Source organism: Dendrobates tinctorius, unplaced genomic scaffold, assembly GCF_039654945.1.
Source record: "Dendrobates tinctorius isolate UK_male_01 unplaced genomic scaffold, ASM3965494v1 ptg000062l, whole genome shotgun sequence".
Classification (NCBI taxonomy): Eukaryota; Metazoa; Chordata; class Amphibia; order Anura; family Dendrobatidae; genus Dendrobates; species Dendrobates tinctorius.
The window spans coordinates 22,624,920-22,644,452 of record NW_027361730.1 but is presented as its reverse complement, the minus strand read 5'-3'; the positions used below and the strand labels follow the sequence as shown (position 1 = coordinate 22,644,452).

At 43.8% G+C, this 19,533-nt stretch overlaps 1 protein-coding gene across 1 annotated transcript in view; it reads right to left on the bottom strand.

Moving 5' to 3' along the window:
* TBC1D2B (TBC1 domain family member 2B) overlaps positions 1 to 19,247 on the bottom strand; it is a 111,707-nt gene extending 92,460 nt beyond the window's left edge. Inside the window, exon 1 of the mRNA XM_073579377.1 lies at positions 18,547 to 19,247. Within this exon, the coding sequence (XP_073435478.1) occupies positions 18,547 to 18,885 (339 nt within the window). The 5' untranslated portion in view covers positions 18,886 to 19,247. The remainder of the gene's footprint in view (positions 1 to 18,546) is intronic.
* Positions 19,248 to 19,533: the final 286 nt, after the last annotated feature.

The window sequence follows — 19,533 nt, the reverse complement described above, 5'->3', positions numbered from 1 at the left end:
CATATATACCAGGATATGGGATATTAAGTACATAATTGAACACATTTTTTGCTGCAATTTTTGTTTCGAATTTTGTCCTCTAAACCTAGGTGAGTCTTATAGTCCGAAAAATACGGTAAACTGTAATAATCCTAACTGTCATACTCTGGGGAGGAGACTAAAACATTATGGTTTAAACTTGGTAAAAATTACAAAAATAAATTGGTTACACATACTGCAAACTTGCTTTTTTGCACTTACTCATTACTTTGCTTCTATGGGTGTAAAGAAAAAAAAAAAAAAAAAAAAGGAAAGGATCAGAGAGCACATGACAGAAATTAATCTCCCCCCTCCCCTGCCCTTATACCCATCAATCCTCCATCCCATAGGCGCATCTTCCCTATTAAAGGAATCATTGGTTTTGAAGTCAAGGCAAATCCATCCAGCGCTTTGGTTTTGACACCAGGCCTCTCTTAAAGGGATCCCTGGTATGGAAGTTAGGACCTTTCCACTCAGCGCTGTGGTTCCGACCCCAGGGTCTCTTAAAGGGATCACTGGTGTGGAAGTTAGGGCAATTCCACTAAGCGCTCTGGTTCTGACCACAGGCCCCTCCTTAAAGGGATCCCCGGTACGCAAGTGAGGGCAAATTCACTCTGCGCTTTGGTACTGACCCCAGGCCTCTCAAAGGGATCCCGGGTATGGAAGTTAGGACCGTTCCACACAGCTCTGTGGTTCTGACCCCAGGGTCTCAAAGGGATCATTGGCATGGAAGTTAGGGAAATGCCACTCAGCGTTCTGGTTCTGACCCCAGGCTCTCTTAAAGGCATCCTTGGTATGGAAGTCAGGGCAATTGCTCTAATTCTGACCCCAGGATTCTATTAAAGGGAACATTGGTATGCAAGTCAAGGCAAATCCATCCAGCGCTTTGGTTCTGACCCCAGGCCTCTCCTTAAAGGGATCCCCGATATGGAAGTTAGGGCAATTCCACTCAGCCCTCTGGTTCTGACCCCAGTCTTTCTTAAAGGGATCATTGGTATGGAAGTTAGGGCAATGCCACTCAGCGTTCTGGTTCTGACCCCAGGCTCTCTTAAAGGCATCCCCGGTATCGAAGTCAGGGCAATTGCCTTCAAATGCTCTGGTACTGACCCCAGGCTCTCTTAAAGGGATCTCCTGTATGGAAGTTAGGGCAAATCCCTCTCAGCGCTCTAATTCTGACCCCAGGATTCTATTAAAGGGATCATTGGTATGCAAGTCAGGGCAAATCCATCCAGCGCTCTGGTTCTGACCCCAGGCCCCTTTAAAAAGGTATCCCCGGTATGGAAGTGAGGACAAATCCAAACTGCGCTTTTGTACTGACCCCAGGCCTCTCTTAAAGGGATCTCCGGTAGGGAAGTTAGGGTAAATCCCTCAGCGCTCTGATTCTCACCCCAGGCTTCTATTAAAGAGATCATTGTTATGGAAGTCAGGGCAAATCCACTCAGCGCTCTGGTTCTGACCCCAGGCTGATGGGATGATATGGGATATTAGGGGTAGTAGTCTGGTGGCTCTGGCTGACGGAATGATGTGGGATATTAGGGGTAGTAGTCCGATTTCTCTGACGGGATGATGTGGGATATTATGGGTAGTAGTCCGGTGGCTCTGGGTGACAGTTTGATGTGGGATATTAGTGGTAGTAGTCCAGTAGCTCTGGTTGATGAGATGATGTGGGATATTATAGTGAATGTGGCTATGCGGAGTGGGTGGGGCTCTATACTCAGCTTTATATACTCGAGTATAAGCCGACCCGAGACTTCTAATTTTGCCTCAAAAATGGCCCAAGAAGATGCTCTATAGTTAAATACCCCCATAAAATGCTGCACAAGGGTTAATGGTGGCCCAAGAAGATGCTCCATAGATAAATACGGCCCATATATTGCTGCAGCCGCTGCAATTAGTAGGAAAATAAAACACATACTCCCCTCTCGTCGCTGGGGGCCAGGTGCCGGTGTCCTGAGCAGGCGGGGACACCGGCGCTATGTGGGCAGGTGCCGGTGTCGCCGTTGGCTCAAGCCCCTGGCACTGGCAATATTTACCAATCCACCGTTCCATCGTCGCGCGCCACTCTGTCTCCCGGGTCTCTGCAGCGACGTTCAGCAGAGGGCGCGCACTGACTACGTGATCGCGCCCTCTGACCTGAACGTCACAGTCAGAGGACTTCTTCCATGGTCTCCGCACCGCAGCTCTTCCAGGTTTCAGCGGTCACGTAGTACCGCTCATTAAAGTCATTAATATGCGCATATTCATGACTTTAATGAGCGGTACCACGTGACTGCTGAACGCAGGAAGAGCTGGGGCCCCAAGATAATAGAAGCAGGGCGGCTGCAGAGATCGTGCCAGGAGGGGGTGAGTATGATCTGACCCGCGCTCCCCCTCCCCCGCCGACCCCCCGGTATATGACTCAAGTATAAGCCAAGAGGGGCACCTTCAGCCTTAAAAAATGGGCTGAAAATCTCGGCTTATACTCGAGTATATACAGCATATAGATAGAATCATTATAATTTGTTATAACTAACCGTAGTTAGTTACTATGCCCGGGCAACGCCGGGCCCTTCAGCTAGTATATAATAATCACTAAGGAAAAAGCACAACAGCAGCAGAGTTACATTCACTTGACAAAAGGGTGAAACTGGATATACCAGTACTGCAAACACAAAGGGTATGTGCCCACGATGGGGAAATAGAAGCACCGTGGACGCAACTTATTTTTGCTGCATCCAAAACGCTGCGCTCAATCACATGGTTAAATCCGCATGTGTTCATTTAACAATGCGGATTTACATCATCCAATATATTCGATTGTGGAAATTTCTGTTGTGTAGACTAGCGTCTCAGCAACGAAAATTAAAATGCAGCTGCTCGTGAACGCACATCGTGGGTGAGTTTACGCAGTGTTAAATAGAAGCATAGTGGGCATGGGATTTCTATAAATCCCATCCACTGTGTTTGTATTGTAGAATGCAGCGTTTTGGACACAACGCAGGTGAGCTGCATCCAAAACGCTGCTATTCCTGATCGTAAGCACGTACCCAAAGGGGCTTTTGCTCGAGTTGTCAACCATAGCACCTTAGCACTTGGACCATGAGATTTAAAGGGGTTTTAGACCCAGGATATTTGAAATGCCACAGTTTAGCCTGTCGTCCACTCACAAAAAAAGCATCTTTTAAAAGGGGCCAATCAGGATCATCCTGGAAATATGAGCGTATGGTCCAGACTATAGAAAGCTTGGTGACCCAAAGAAAAGTTGTTCACATGTGTGGGTAGCTTAATAGGCTGATGCGATCCATAATTCCCTTCTCCTACTCTCAATGAAAACAGAAGGTAACTGTAGATGGAAACATTTAGGTATTTCTGTTATTTCTCCCTTTTTATTTTATGACTGTTTTGAATATTTGTGTGTTTTGTTACCTTTTACATATTTATTGTAAGCACTGAATATTTTTATATTAAAGCTTGGGATCCAAGGGGTAACGTTTCTCCTTGCGGAGAGTGACATGTCAAGCATGCAGAGAGGAGGGCACTTTTAAGCTGCAATGCTCCTCTGGGAAATATGAAAATTGTCTCTTCAGAGAGGAAGAGGACTAGAACTCTAGTGCCACATACTCTAGTATTCTTCTCTGTACATTAAACCTTAAAATAATTAATTTTTTTTTTTTTTTTTTTATGTCGGCATAGTTATATGGTAGGTGTTTTTAATTAACTATTAGAACGCAATACTGACCATGCTCTTAGTCACTAGAGTCTAACTCGGACACTTCACACTTTTTTTTTTTTTTTTTTTTTTTTGGGGATATGACTTTGCATTTTCAGATATAAAACTTATGTTTTGTCTTTTTGTAGTCTGATCCATCAATACTCAGTATCTTCTAACATCTAATGCTTATGAGTTTATTGCCTTGATCCTACAGGTATATATATATATATATATATATATATATATATATATATATATATATATATATATATATATATATATATATATATATAGAGCAGACAAGGATCAAACTTATTTTAATATTTAAACAAAATGATACTCGCACTGTGAAAGGAGAATATATATATATTTTTATTCTCCATTGATTCACAGTGCGAGTATCATTTTGTTTAAATATTAAAATAAGTTTGATCCTTGTCTGCTCTAAAAGAATCTATAGGCCTTGAGAGAGTGTGCAGATCAAGGAAGACATGTCACTCCGACATCTATTTTCAAGGGGTGCACAGAAAGGGGTACCAGTCCCAATAGTAAATAAAGGCCCTCTTACCACCCGTGATCCTTTCAGGCGCCATTGTCTCAGGTACCCCGGCTATTGCATTCAGAGAGTGTGTGACCTTTTGATTGTCTGACAGTAACTTATTTTACGGACTCATCACCGTGTTGTTTGACGAGTGGTGGCAGCGTGTTAGAAATCAGGGTATGCGTTGTGTGTCGGGGTATGATTTATACTCACTTTATAGCCTAAAACAGAGGTTGGGAGCTGGATTGAGAGGAGTCAAACTAACCCTTGCAGGTGCAGTCCACATCACGTGCTGAGAAGATAGTATGAGACCCTGCAGTTTTAAAAAATGCAGCAGTTTTGCTATTCAGTCAGGAAAAAAGACAATGTGCGTGCATTAGATTTTTGAAATCTCATAGCTTTTGCTGGTGCTGAAAAACGCAGCTTTTAATTTGCATAAGAAAAATCGCAACGTGTGAACATAGCCTAATAATTAAGCAGAATAGACCATTGCACATGGGGTTCACATTACTAAATTGCACCATCTAATTCCTTTAAAGACAAAAAGTTCTTAATACCGTGTCCAGCCCACACATTTAACAAAATAGGTGACCTGGTGAACAAAAACCACTACCTGTGTGTGTAGGAGGGTAGGAGATGTCTAATGGAGCCACATGATCTACAAGAAACAGGATGTAAAAGAAGATCAGGCTAGAACTACCGTATTCTACAGATGTCACACTTGTCACATGCCTCTTTCAGAATATACACCAACATAGGTACTGCAAGCCAAAAATGGAAATTTGGCTTCAATTATATTTTACCACTAAAGTCATTAAAGGCATTTATATATTTAGTTTACTCACTTACACAGCACTTCACAGACATTATCACCATTGTCCCCATTGGGGCTCACAAGCTAAATTCCCTATTAGTCTTTAGAGTGTGGGAGGAAAACAAAGAACCCTGCTAACCACTGAGCCACCGTGCTGCCTGTAATTAGGATCCTTTAATCCTTTATTCAGTATTGCTTATATAGGACACATTAAAGGGGTGTTCCCACAATACACACTGTGACATTGCTAGTGTACGACTTTGCGGTCTGTGGCCAGTAGTATAAAGTATTTGGTGCTGCAGCCATGATGAAAGCCTAGTGCAGTGCCCAGCCATCCTATTCTATGCCATGGACTTTTAACGGAGCAATAGTGGTCACGATATCGTCTAATGTATATATATCCTTGGGCTGTGCACTGGCTAGCCGTACTTGTAGAGGTAGGCCAAGTCCCATATTGCAGAAATGCTGCGGGAATGTCCGCAGCATTTCCGCAACTCCCTGCCGCGGGTAAAACGCATGCGGAATTCGCATGCGTTTTCCAGCTAAACACAAGCATTTTGCAAGCGTTCTTAGCTTGCAGAATGCTTGCGCTTCCCAAGCGATTTGAAGCATCGCTTGGAAAAGTGATTGACAGGTTGGTCACACTTGTCAAGCATAGTGCTTGACAAGTGTGACAAACTTTTTACTGTTGATGCTGCCTATGCAGCATCAAGAGTAAAAGATATAATGTAAAAAAAAAAAAATAGGGATATACTTACGCTCCAGGGGCCCCGGAGTCATCCCGCCCCTCATTGGCGCAGGCAGCAACTTCCGTTCCCAGAGATGCCTTGCGACAATGACCTCTGATGATGTAGCATCACACGAGACCGCTACGTCATCAGAGGTCATTCACGCAATGCATCCCTGGGAAAGGAAGATGCCGGCAGAGTGGCTGAGAGGCGGGAGGACTCCGGAGGCCGCCGGAGGGTAAGTATATCCCGATTTTTTATTTTAATCCTATTTTTTACAGCGATATGGTACCCAGGGCATGGAGGAGTCTCCTCTCCTCCAGACCCTGGGTACTATCCGCACATGAAGCGCTAACTTTACGCATGGTGGGCATAGGAACATGCGTAAAGTGAGCTTCAATGCAATCCTATGGTGGCATCGCAGCGATTCCGCAGAAATAACGAACATGCTGCGGATTTTACCACGATGCGATTCCGCAGCGGTACAATCCGCACCATGGGAACAGCAACTGCGGAATCCTATAGGATTGCACGGGGGTGCGTTTTATTAGCGTTTTTTAAGGGTTTCCACTGCAGCGGAAACGCATAAAAAACGCAACGTGGGCACACTGCCCAAGGTTACAGTGACACAAACGTTTCGGCTCACAATGAACACTTCACGGACTATACTTGGTCAATGGCATGTACATGTCTCGTGTGTTTTGCAGAGGACACAGTGCTAGGTTTCAGATGCTGAACCTTGGCTGTAATGCAGAGCACGGAGCTGCACACGGAAGCAGTCATGTTTGAAATTCGCAGACGCGGCTGGTCCACGAACAATAACATTCAACTGGACGTAACCACATATTATATTAAAAAAGGCCAATTGCTACAGATAGAATTGTGTGGGGCCTAAGTAATGGGGGTTACTCCTCTATTAGGGCATTGGACAGCCATCTACGAGTTAGAGCAGGGCTCTCACACTGGGTAACAGTCCGGCTACGGTACTTATTTTAACCCCTTCCAGTTGGGGTCAATTTTCATTTTTTCCATCTTCATTTTTTTCCTCCCCTCCACCATGAAATGTTGAATAAAAATTGCAGTTCTAGCAATGATTTTTTTTTGTTTTTACGGCGTTTACTGTGCAGTAAAAATAACCTGGCAACATGATTCTCCGATTCACTAGGATGACAGCCATACCAAATGGCTTACATTTTTTTTCTTCTAAGTGAAGCCCTTGGTAATTTTTTTTTTGTTACGGTAACTTCATTTTTTGCTTCACCATTTTCTAAGAACCATAACGTTTTTCGATGATGCTATGTGACGGCTTGTTGTAAGCGGATGTTTTTATTGATAATTTGTATTACATAACAATTTGATCATTTTTTCTAAAAAAATTTCACGGATGTGTGGTGACAGAAAAAAAAAACGCAATTCTGGTATTTTGATTCTTTTTTCCTCTTTACATCATTTATCATATGGGTTGATTGGTTTTATTATCAGAATTTAATGAATGTGCCAATGCCAAATCTGCTCAATTTTTAATTGGAGGTGATTTAAAATGTATATATAATGTAAAATATTTTAAATCCTTTTTACCTTATTTTTTAGTCCCTTTAAGAGATTTGATTGCATGTACTATATAATCCATATAGCAGTATAGAGAGAAAGTGATGTTTTCATATCATAGGACTAGCATGGCAGCAAGGTGCATTTCGGTACCCAGAGATCGTGTCATGGGGGGCTCAATAGGAGGTGCAGAATGTTTGAACTGGCCACCACAATTTAAATAAACCTGTCCATAATTTGCAACGACATTTAAATGGTTAAAGAGAAGTGATTTGAGCAAGCTCCAGTCACTTACAGGAAGATGCCAGCTGTGTAACAGGTGTCTCCTGGGAATGGTGCAGGCTCAGCTCCTAAACCTGTTGCTTAGAGGACCTTACACCTAATATATAAAGCTCAATGTGTGTGTGTGTGTGTGTGTGTGTGTGTGTGTGTGTGTGTGTGTGTGTGTGTGTGTGTGTGTGTGTGTGTGTGTGTGTGTGTGTGTGTGTATGTATGTATGTACGTACGTACGTACAGTTGTGGCCAAAAGTATTGACACCCCTGCAATTTTGTCAGATTATACTCAGTTTCTTCCTGAAAATGACTGCAAACACAAATTCTTTGGTATTATTATCTTCATTTAATTTGTCTTAAATGAAAAAACACAAAAGAGAATGAAGCAAAAAGCAAAACATTGATCATTTCACACAAAACTCCAAAAATGGGCCAGACAAAAGTATTGGCACCCTCAGCCTAATACTTGGTTGCGCAACCAACCGCTTCCGGTAACCATCAATGATTTTCTTACAATGCTCTGCCGGAATTTTAGACCATTCTTCTTTGGCAAACTGCTCCAGGTCCCTGATATTTGAAGGGTGCCTTCTCCAAACCGCCATTTTTAGATCTCTCCACAGGTGTTAGATGGGATTCAGGTCTGGACTCATTGCTGGCCACCTTAGAAGTCTCCATTGCTTTCTCTCAAACCATTTTCTAGTGCTTTTTGAAGTGTGTATTGGGTCATTGTCCTGCTGGAAGACCCATGACCTCTGAGGGAGACCCAGCTTTCTCACACTGGGCCCTACATTATGCTGCAAAATTTGTTGGTAGTCTTCAGACTTCATAATGCCATGCACACGGTCCAGCAATCCAGTGCCAGAGGCAGCAACACAACCCCAAAACATCAGGGAACCTCCGCCATGTTTGACTGTAGGGACCGTGTTCTTTTCCTTGAATGCCTCTTTTTTTCTCCTGTAAACTCTATGTTGATGCCTTTGCCCAAAAAGCTCTACTTTTGTCTCATCTGACCAGAGAACATTCTTCCAAAACCTTTTAGGCTTTTTCAGGTAAGGTTTGGCAAACTCCAGCCTGGCTTTTTTATGTCTCGGGGTAAGAAGTGGGGTCTTCCTAGGTCTCCTACCATACAGTCCCTTTTCATTCAGACGCCGACGGATAGTACGGGTTGACACTGTTGTACCCTCGGACTGCAGGGCAGCTTGAACTTGTTTGGATGTTAGTCGAGGTTCTTTATCCAACATCCGCACTATCTTGCGTTGAAATCTCTTGTCAATTTTTCTTTTCCATCCACATCTAGGGAGGTTAGCCACAGTGCCATGGGCTTTAAACTTCTTGATGACACTGCGCACGGTAGACACAGGAACATTCAGGTCTTTGGAGATGGACTTGTAGCCTTGAGATTGCTTATGCTTCCTCACAATTTGGTTTTTCAAGTCCTCAGACAGTTCTTTGGTCTTCTTTCTTTTCTCCATGCTCAATGTAGTATACACAAGGACACAGGACAAAGGTTGAGTCAACTTTAATCCATGTCAACTGGCTGCAAGTGATTTAGTTATTGCCAACACCTGTTAGGTGCCACAGGTAAGATACAGGCGCTGTTAATTACACAAATTAGAGAAGCATCACATGATTTTTCGAACAGTGCCAATACTTTTGTCCACCCTCTTTTTTACGTTTGGCGTGGAATTGTATCCAATTTGGCTTTAGGACAATTCTTTTTTGTGTTTTTTCATTTAAGACAAATTAAATGAAGATAATAATACCAAAGAATTTGTGTTTGCAATCATTTTCAGGAAGAAACTGAGTATTATCTGACATAATTGCAGGGGTGTCAATACTTTTGGCCACAACTGTATGTATGTCCGGTATTGGCATCCGCACCGTCGCAGCTACAGCCACAACATTTGACACAGTCACATGTCTGGACCCAGAGAGTGTCATAGGCTATGTTGTGAGGCGAAATTTTAACCCCGCGCGTTCAATTCACCAAACAATTTTATCCCCATCTACATAATGGGGAAAAGTGTATGTATGTATTGGCATCTGCACCGTCGTAGCTACAGCCACAAAATTTTGTACAGTCACACGTCTGGACCCTGAGAGCGTCACAGGCTATGTTGTGAGGCGACATTTTAACCCCGCGTGTTCCATTTCACCAAACAATTTTGCCCCTATCTACATAATGGGGAAAAAGTGAAAGGAAAAGTGTTGGAGGCAAATTGACAGCTGCCAGATGTGAACAAGGGGGACTTAAAGAATGAGAGCGATGGCACCAAAGAGTATATACCGTACAGTTGCTAAGATGGGGCCCTGACATGAGATACTCACCGCACATGGGGATATGAACACACACACAAAATGTGCCACACACTACCCCACGTGCTTCAACACATATACCACCCTCAGCACACATTTCACCACACATACACCAAACTCGCCACATAAAAGTCAAAACACAAAAGTCGCTACTCAAAACTCACCACGCTGTCCCAGAGCTGTTTAAAAGATGAAAAATGAGCTGTGATTGGTTGCTATCAGCAACAGCTTTCTTTGTAGACAGTTGTGGTAACTGAGGCCTATTATTCTTATCATTTGTATGGTGTTATCGTCCTTCTGTAAAGCTGGAAATAACAATTTATTACCGTGCCAACACAGACCACCCTCTGACACAGACTGCAGGGGGAGCCCAGTATCACACAGGATAGGATTAGATACACAGCTCAGCAGTCAGTATCACACAGGATAGGATTAGACACACAGCTCAGCAGTCAGTATCACACAGGAGAGGATTAGACACATGGCTCAGCAGGCAGTATCACACAGAATAGTATTAGATACACGGCTCAGCAGTCAGTATCACACAGGATAGGATTAGATGCACGGTTTTTATGTGCAATATAATCATTATAATTTGTTATAACTAACCACAGTTGGTTACTATGCCCAGGCAACACTGGGCTCTTCAGCTAGTAGGGATATAAAGTTGCAGAGGCAAAGTTATATTAACCCTTCAAGTCCTAACTTGGGAAGACGTTAATACCACTCTTCTGCTCTTATTGTGTTATAAGCGCCATCAGATGCCGTATTACAGAGGTATTCTCCACTAGGATTTCTGTGTAGCATAGAGCAGTACAGAGGCCCTACACTGCAGCACAGGGCGTACCAAATGTTCAGTGCAAATGGTTCTACAGTGAGCTGGAGACGTTACTTCACAGTGGTTTCCCTTAGTGCTAGAATGTGTGGGAACCTACTGGTCCATAGTGGTGCAACCACAGGGGGAAGGAATAATGGAGCCCTTTCTCTGCACTTCTCTCCGACCACAAATGTGCATCTTGCACCACAACAGAACAATCACCGTAAATTGGGCGCTGCCTGTACAGCAGCTAGCGACTGATGGGAGTGTCGGCAATATACAATGACTAGGATGCTCTGGGATTTAGTTTGATTTTTTAATGTTTCAATAACTGTGTTGTTAATGAAAGTAAGAGTGCATACAAGAGCGACATGAATATCTAAATCACCTGCCTGGACCTACAACACTGTCACCTGGCAGACCTCACATGCTATATTCATTAACCCGAAAACAAACACTTCCCAACAGGTGCTGACTGCTGAAGCCTCACTCAGAAAACAGCATTTCTTTGTTTAGCAATTTGCTAGAGATTATCCTTAGTAAAGGATTTTCCTTCCTGATGTTTCTTTATTCATATACTAGCATTATAAAGACATTACCGATAAGAGCTGCTGGAGGACTTTCCCTTAGGCTATGTTCACGTGCCCAGCAGTGATCCATTACAATGAATCCAGCAGCAATCTGCTGGCAAAAAAGTTGTGCAGATGCAACTTTTTTGTCCGTTTTTAAATAGCTGATGTCTGCTGGATCCATTTTTTTTTTTTAACATTGAAGTCTATGGAAAATGGATCCATTAATTACCGATCCGTTTTTCTTTCATTTGTAACAGATCCGTTTTTGGCTTGCTGGATTCATTTCAAATGGAAGAAAATGTATGGCTGTTTAAATGTAAAAAATGGATCCAGCAGAGATCAGTTATTTAAAAACTGACAAAGAAAGCTTCACCTGCACAACTTTTTTGCCAGCATTATTACTGGACATGTGAACATCACCTTACTGTAACAGGACGTGTTGTGTAATTTACCAGTGTAATAAAGGATTTCCTCTTATGGATAAATCAGAAACTGAAGACCTGTTAATAGTAGCTGGCCGTGGTCGTATAATGGCCTGTTCAGAAGATTGCACTTCTGTGTAAACACAGAAAAATCATTGACTTGATCATGAGAAGGATGTGTGAGAAGCAACACATCATCAGATTACGCAGGCAATGTGCGGCTGAGAAAGAGGCGTTTTTAACCAGCTTAAAAATAATATCATTTGAGGAACATGCTTTTTGCTTATTCGTCAGCAATGGCCTCCACTCCATAAAGAAAGCAAAGTTGCCCAGGAATTTTCATAGTCTTGAAATTGCTGCATAGGAGTTGCACGTACCAGGGCAATATACTCCCCAATAACTCTCTATACATCTACAGGTGCATCTCACAAAATTAGCAGATTATCAAAAAGTTAATTTCAGTTCTTCTATACAAAAAGTGAAACTCACATATTATATAGAGTCATTGCAGAGTGATCTGTTTCAAGTGTTTATTTCTGTTAATGTTGATGATTATGGCTTACAGGCAATGAAAACCCAAAAGTCATTATCTCAGTAAATTGGAATACTTTATAACAAAAGCTTGAAATATTATTTTAAAAATCCAAAATGTTGGCCTACTGAAATGTTCAGTAAACGCACTCCGTATTTGGTCCTTTTGCGTCAATGACTGCATCAATGTGGCGTGGCGTGGCATGGAGGTGATCAGTCTGTGGCACTGCAGAGGTGTTATGGAAGCCCAGGTTGCTTTGATAGCAGCCTTCAACTTGTCTGCGTTGTTTTAGCTCCCAAAACCACCACTGATTGTGAATACTTCACACTAGACCTTGGAAATCAAGGTCCCAGACTCTGGAGGGAGGAAGAGTGGAGAGGACCACAATCCAAACTGCTTGAGGTCTAGTGTGAAGTTTCCACAATCGGTGATGGTTTGGGGAGCCATGTCATCTGCTGGTGTAGGTCCACTGTGTTTTATCAAGACAAAAGTCAGCATAGCCGTCTACCAGGAAATTTTAGAGCACTTCATGCTTCCCTCTGCCGACAAGCTTTTTGGAGATGGAAATTTCATTCTCCAACAGGACCTGGCACCTGTCCACACTGCCAAAATTACCAATACCTGGTTTAAAAACAACAGTATCACTGTGCTTGATTGGCCAGCAAACTCGCCTGACCTTAACCCCATAAAGAATCTATGAGGTACTGTCAAGAGGAAGAGGAGACACCAGACCCAACAATGCAGACGAGCTGAAGGCTGCTATCAAAGCAACCTGGGCTTCCTTAACACCTCAGCAGTGCCACAGGCTGATCGCCTCCATGCCACGCCGCATTGATGCAGTAATTGATGCAAAAGGAGTACCAATTCAAGTATTGAGTGCATTTACTGAACATACATTTCAGTAGGCCAACATATCGGATTTTAAAATCAGTTTTCAAGCTGGTGTTATAAAGTATTCTAATTTACTGAGATAATGACTTTTGGGTTTTCATTGGCTGTAAGCCATAATCTGCATTATTAACAGAAATAAACACATGCAATAGATCAACCTGTTTGTAATGACTATCTAATATATGAGTTTCACTTATTTGTATTGAAAACTGAAATAAATTAACTTTTTGATGATATTCTAATTTTGTGAGATGCACCTGTAAGTGATGCTTGCCCATGTATACCAATGTGGGCCAGGAGGGACGCTGGTTAACTTGCAGCCTAAGGGCTCATATATAGGACTGGCGCGCCACCTGTACACAGGGAACAGGCTGTCTACTCCACATGTGCAGAAACATACCTCTAAATAAAAAAAAAAAAAAATAGAAAATGGAATATGCCATAATACACTGCTCAAAAAAATAAAGGGAACACTAAGATACCACATTGTAGATATCACTGAATGAAATATCGCAGCTGCAAATCTTTATTCACTACATAGTGGCATGCGTTGAGAACAATAAAACAAAAATGATCAATGTAAATCAAAATTAATATCCCATGTAGGTCTGGATTTGGAAAGATACTCAAAATCAAAGTGGAAAATCAAATTACAGGCTGATCCAACTTCAGTGTAAATGCCTCAAGACAAGGAAATGATGCTCAGTAGTGTGTGTGGCCTCCACGTGCCTGTATGACCTCCCTACAATGCCTGGGCATGCTCCTGATGAGACGGCGGATGGTCTCCTAAGAGATCTCCTCCCAGACCTCGACTAAAATATCCGCCAACTCCTGGACAGTCTGTGGTGCAACGTGACGTTGGGGGATGGAGCAAGACATGATGTCCCAGATGTGCTCAAATCAGATTCAGCTCTGGGAAAAGGGCAGGCTAGTCTATAGCTTCAATGTCTTCATCTTGCAGGAACTGCTGACACACTCCAGCCACATGAGGTCTGGCATTGACCTGCATTAAGGAACCCAGGGCCAACCACACCAGCATATGGTCTCACAAGGGGTCTGAGGATCTCATCTCGGTACCTAATGGCAGTCAGGCTACCTCTGGTGAGCACATGGAGGGCTGTGCGGCCCTCCAAAGAAATGCCACCCCACATCAGTATTGACCCACTGCCAAACCGGTCATGCTGAAGGATGCTGCAGGCAGCAGATCGCTCTCCACGGCATCTACAGACTCTGTCACATGTGCTCAGTGTAAACCTGCTTTCATCTGTGACGAGCACAGGGCACTAGTGGCGAATTTGCCAATCCTGGTGTTCTGTGGCAAATGCCAAGCGTCCTGCACGGGGTTGGGCTGTGAGCACAACCCCCAACTGTGGACATCGGGCCTCAGACCATCCTCATGGAGTCAGTTTCTAACCGTTTGTGCAGACACATGTACATTTGTGGCATGCTGGAGGTCATTTTGCAGGGCTCTGGCAGTGCTCCTCCTGTTCCTCCTTGCACAAAGGCTAAGGTAGCGGTCCTGCTGCTGGGTTGTTGCCCTCCTACGGCCCCCTCCACATCTCCTGGTGTACTGGCCTGTCTCCTCATAGCGCCTCCAGCCTCTGGACACTATGCTGACAGACACAGCAAACCTTCTTGCCACAGCTCGCATTGATGTGCCATCCTGGAAGAGCTGCATTACCTGAGCCAATTGTGTGAGTTGTAGTGTCCGTCTCATGCTACCACGAGTGTGAAAGCACAACCAACATTCAAAAGTGAACAGAACATCAGCCAGAAAGCATTGGTACTGAGATGTGGTCTGTGGTCCCCACCTGCAGAACCACTCCTTTATTGAGGGTGCCTTGATAATTGCCAATAATTTCCGTCTGTTGTCTATTCCATTTGCACAACAGCATGTGAAATTGATTTTCAATCAGTGTTGCTTCCTAAGTGGTCAGTTTGATTTCACAGAAGTTTGATTCACTTGGAGTTATATTCTGTTGTTTAAGTGTTCCCTTTATTTTTTTGAGCAGTGTATTTTTTACTAACAGAAAACCTCTCTACATGAAATCAGTCACAAAAAGTAGGAAAAAAAAGTGATACATACAGCTTCCAATCCCCAATTCAACAGTGTGTTTAAAATGGCAAAATCTTTATTTCCACGATTAAAATATGACAGCAGAAAAAAATCCACATAGAAAAAAATGACCTCAATGAATGTAAAGGTGAGGAGAGAAGATATGGAGATACCAGACGCATTTCGACCACAACTGCGTTCTTAGGCTATGTGCACACGGTGCGGATCCTCCCGCGGATTTTTCCGTGCGGATTTTACTAAATCCGCAGGTCAAATGACCTGCATTTTTCCTGCGGATTTAGTGCATTTTTTGTGCGGTTTTCCACCTGCGGATTTGTAAAACTGACCAGGTGGAAAACTGCAGCAAAACCGCACAAAAGAAGTGACATGCTGCTTTTTTTATTCCGCACGAAATCGGCACGGAAAAATCCGCAGCATGTGCACAGCGGGTTTTTTTTTTACATAGCCAATAATGGTACTGTACATCACCTACAGTTCTGCTGTGGATCCGCAGGGCCAAATCCCCTGCGGATCCGCAGCAGAATCCGCACCGTGTGCACAGAGCCTTTCACTTGGTTTCTATATGAGGATTTTTCGTTTGTTCGCCACGAGTCATAACAACCACGCGGGAGCCCAAGGAGAGTGAATTTCGACACCAGCACTGGAGGCGAGTATAAGCTTTATTATTTTATGGGGACCAAGTGTTGGGTATGAGAAGACTCTGTCCAAGTAACGGACAACTTCTTTAAGCCATTTTCACATTAAGGGTTTTTTTTTTTCTTTACATGGGATCCTCACCAAAATCCTCATCAAAAACTCTTCCAAATTATTTCTATGGGAAATCCGCTTAGCTTTTCATGAAGTTTTTTTTTTCTTTCAATAAAGAGGTTTTGAAAAACGCCTAATGAAAAAAAAGAAAGTGCATATCACATCTTTGAAGCAGATCCTGGAAGAAACTTCTCCATACTAGGCTCTGTCCAATCAGAAGGCTGCAACCAATGAGTCAGGAAACAAACTCTTCCAAAACAGCTTCAGGCAAAGACAAACGCCTCCAAACCCCCCCCCCCCCCCCCATAACAAGAGACTTTCCGGAAGAAGTTTCTACTTGAAAACTCTAGTTTTTAGGAACGCCTAGAACTCAGAGTGATGAATCCAAAGGGAGTTTGTAGCTATATTCCGCGCTACAAACTCCCTTTGGATTCATCATTTCTTTGGTCACTGAAGACCTGTGGATCTGCAGCAGCCGCTACCTACACGCTCTTATCTCATCCTAACCAGGTGAGCATATTTCATGATATACTGTCTTTTGTAACGTGGATAAGACCCTATTGCGCTTTTTTGTCTCCCCCTTTTTTTGCAATAGAACTCAGAGTGAACATACCCAAACAGAAAATGAATGGCAAGAGATCGCAATATATTCAACCACCTATCCATTCATTCTTCAACTGAATGTGTCAACCATTAGCCTCCATCATTTATGGCACATCCTGCAAAGCAATAAGCAGACATACAATGATAGGGAACCTGTCAGCAACTCATGCAGCCCAAGAACAATAGAAACGGCAACAGCACCCAAAACAGAGAACAGGACTACTTTATCAATACATCATAAATTACAGAGAGATTGCAACTAGTGATGAGCGAACGCGCTCGGATCACGTGTTATCCGAGTATCTCGGGCGTGCTCGATTAGTATGTTCGAGTCCCTGCGGCTGCATGTTTTGCGGTGGTAGACGGCTGCAACACATGCGGGGATTGCCTAACAAACAAACAATCCCCGCAGCCAACAGCTGTGACTCATGCAGCCGGAGGGACTCGAATATATTACGTGAGCACGCCTGAGATACTCGGATAACACTCGAGCTCAGAAAACACAATATTCGGGTATAGTCACTTATCAATATTTGCAACGTTTCGACCTCGGAAAACAGATGGGTCTTTGTCATACCATATGAACAGACCCTAACAGAAATGAATGGCAAAAGCCTAAGATATACTCAGCCACCTCTCCATTCATTATTAAATTGGATGTGGAACAATATCAGAAAGGGACCTGCATTTAATATATATTTATGGCATATCCTGTAATGCAATATACAGACATCATACATGATTTAAAGGGAACCTGTCAGCGAGATCACGTTGCTCTAACTGCAGAACGCATTCCCTCGTGAAGCGTACAAGTTATTGATTTGGTAAGCCCCCAATCGCCCGGCTATAAAAGAGGGTCCTTTTGGTCTCTATCTGTAACTGTGCAATAGTCTGAGCATCCATTCATAAAGGGTTGGCTGCAAAAAAAAAAAAAAACGTTACTGAGGGGATTACGACTCTTTATAGTGTGCCCTATGTAGGACACATGCCATTGTATGCATCAGGACTGTGACCGCTGTTGGGTCTAAAAGCCCCATTCAGATGTCAGTATTTTTTTGGGGGGGTACAAGAACAATTCAAACAAAAGGCCATTTTCCATCAGTGTGCTGTATGCGATTTTCCCCCATCCTAGGTTTGTAACGCATCAGTTTTTCTTGTATAAAAGACAAAAAAAATGGAGTTAGTATTTTTTCTCAATTCATGCGAATCAATTTTTAAAAAAAAAAAGGAAGCATCTCCTAAATTTCTTTTTTTTTTTGTGCACAATTGGTCCTCAACAGAAAAAACTAAATTATAAAGGATATGTTTCCCATCTGTAAAAAACACACAAAAAAAGAGCACGTATGTCTGAATGTGCGTGATGGGATGGCGGTCTATACGTGTATATTGATAGACTTACCAGTGATAGTAAAAGAACCCACCATAAGATGCCCAGTGGATACTTCTCCCCATGCCTGGCACTGAATAAAGGGTTGGTACCGGCGTACTCTTGTCCTATTGGGCACGGAGAGATGCCACTGTAAACAGGTTGGTACAGTTGCCAATGCATCCGTGTGACACCCAGGGTGTAGTTGCGTCTCTCCTCGCCCGATGGTTGTATGCCACACGGGACACGACTAGTTTTGCTCTCCAACGCGTTTTAGGACTGTGGGAACTGTGACATAGTCTTGCTACCCCCGCTTAGGGCACCGTGATCTTGCTGACAGGTTCTCGTCAAGGTCTTCGCCCTGCATCTCTAGAGGAAAACCATCAAACAATGCTACCTGTGGCTCTCAGCCTGCTGGAAAACTAATCTGCACCAGCCATGGCATGATAGGAGTTGTAGTTGTGCCGCAGTTGTGGAGTCATAGGGGAAGGCACGCCGAATTAGGGAATAGGATAAAAAGAAACGTACGGTCAGATCTATGGGGGCAACATGACAACAGGGACATGTGCCAATCACCCCCTGATACTCACCCGCACAATGGACACCCTTCCAGAGCTGTGGATCTCAAACTGCCCCTCTTCTGCCTCCAGGTCATAGCTGAACGAGGCATCGCCAATGTCTATGTGCCCCAGGGGCTGGGAGTCCTGGGGACTTTTGAAATAGTAGAGGTGGCATCTTCTTGGGTCAAACACAAACCAACGACTCTTGAAGCTCCTCAGGGGCCCCTTCCCAGACAGCTTGGCCAGATATCCGCAGAGCCGGGGCGGCGCTCCTCTGCTGGGGTCCCCACAGGTCTTGTGCTCCTCAGTGGGAGGGTCCTGACTACCTCGCCTGCCCTCCACACCTGGCATCGCTGGTACCTCTGGCATCTGCAGGTCTTCCCATGAGCCCGCGGTGCTGCCCAGTGTGGAGAGCGCCCCTGCCGCACTCGCTACTTTGTATCCTGTCAGCTGCACGTGACCCCCTACATTTCCTCTGCTGCCCTCGTCCTGCACGCACCCACTGCCCTGTGCCCACACTACACCTCAGAGCTTCCGTGCATGCAGCCTGACTCCGGGCAGTGCCCACTAGTTCTGCACTTCATGACCAAGTTTCCCCTGCCTTCATTCACTCTCTCTGCTCTCTTCACTCTACACCCTCCACTGCATCCCATGACTGTAAGTCAGCCAGACGCCTCATGGGAACTGTAGTTTGACGTCAGGTAAATCCGAGCTCGCATCTGAAGAGCAAAACTACATTTCCCGGCATGCCTCGTGATTCCATGAAACTAAGTTTGTGAGGGGCGTATAATTCCCCTTTTTTAAAAAAATGGTAGCGACCGAATCCTAGCCAACTGGTCACGACCATTCCGAAATAAATATATTATTAGGGTTTCCACCCATAATGTACAGCGCATTGCCACGTATGTTGCATGGAGCACGTGTTTCAGGAAGTGTGAGACGTGTAGTCACGTTATTCAGTACCTCCGCTTAACCACAGATGTGTAGCTATGGTTATATTCCAGTAGGGGGCAGCTT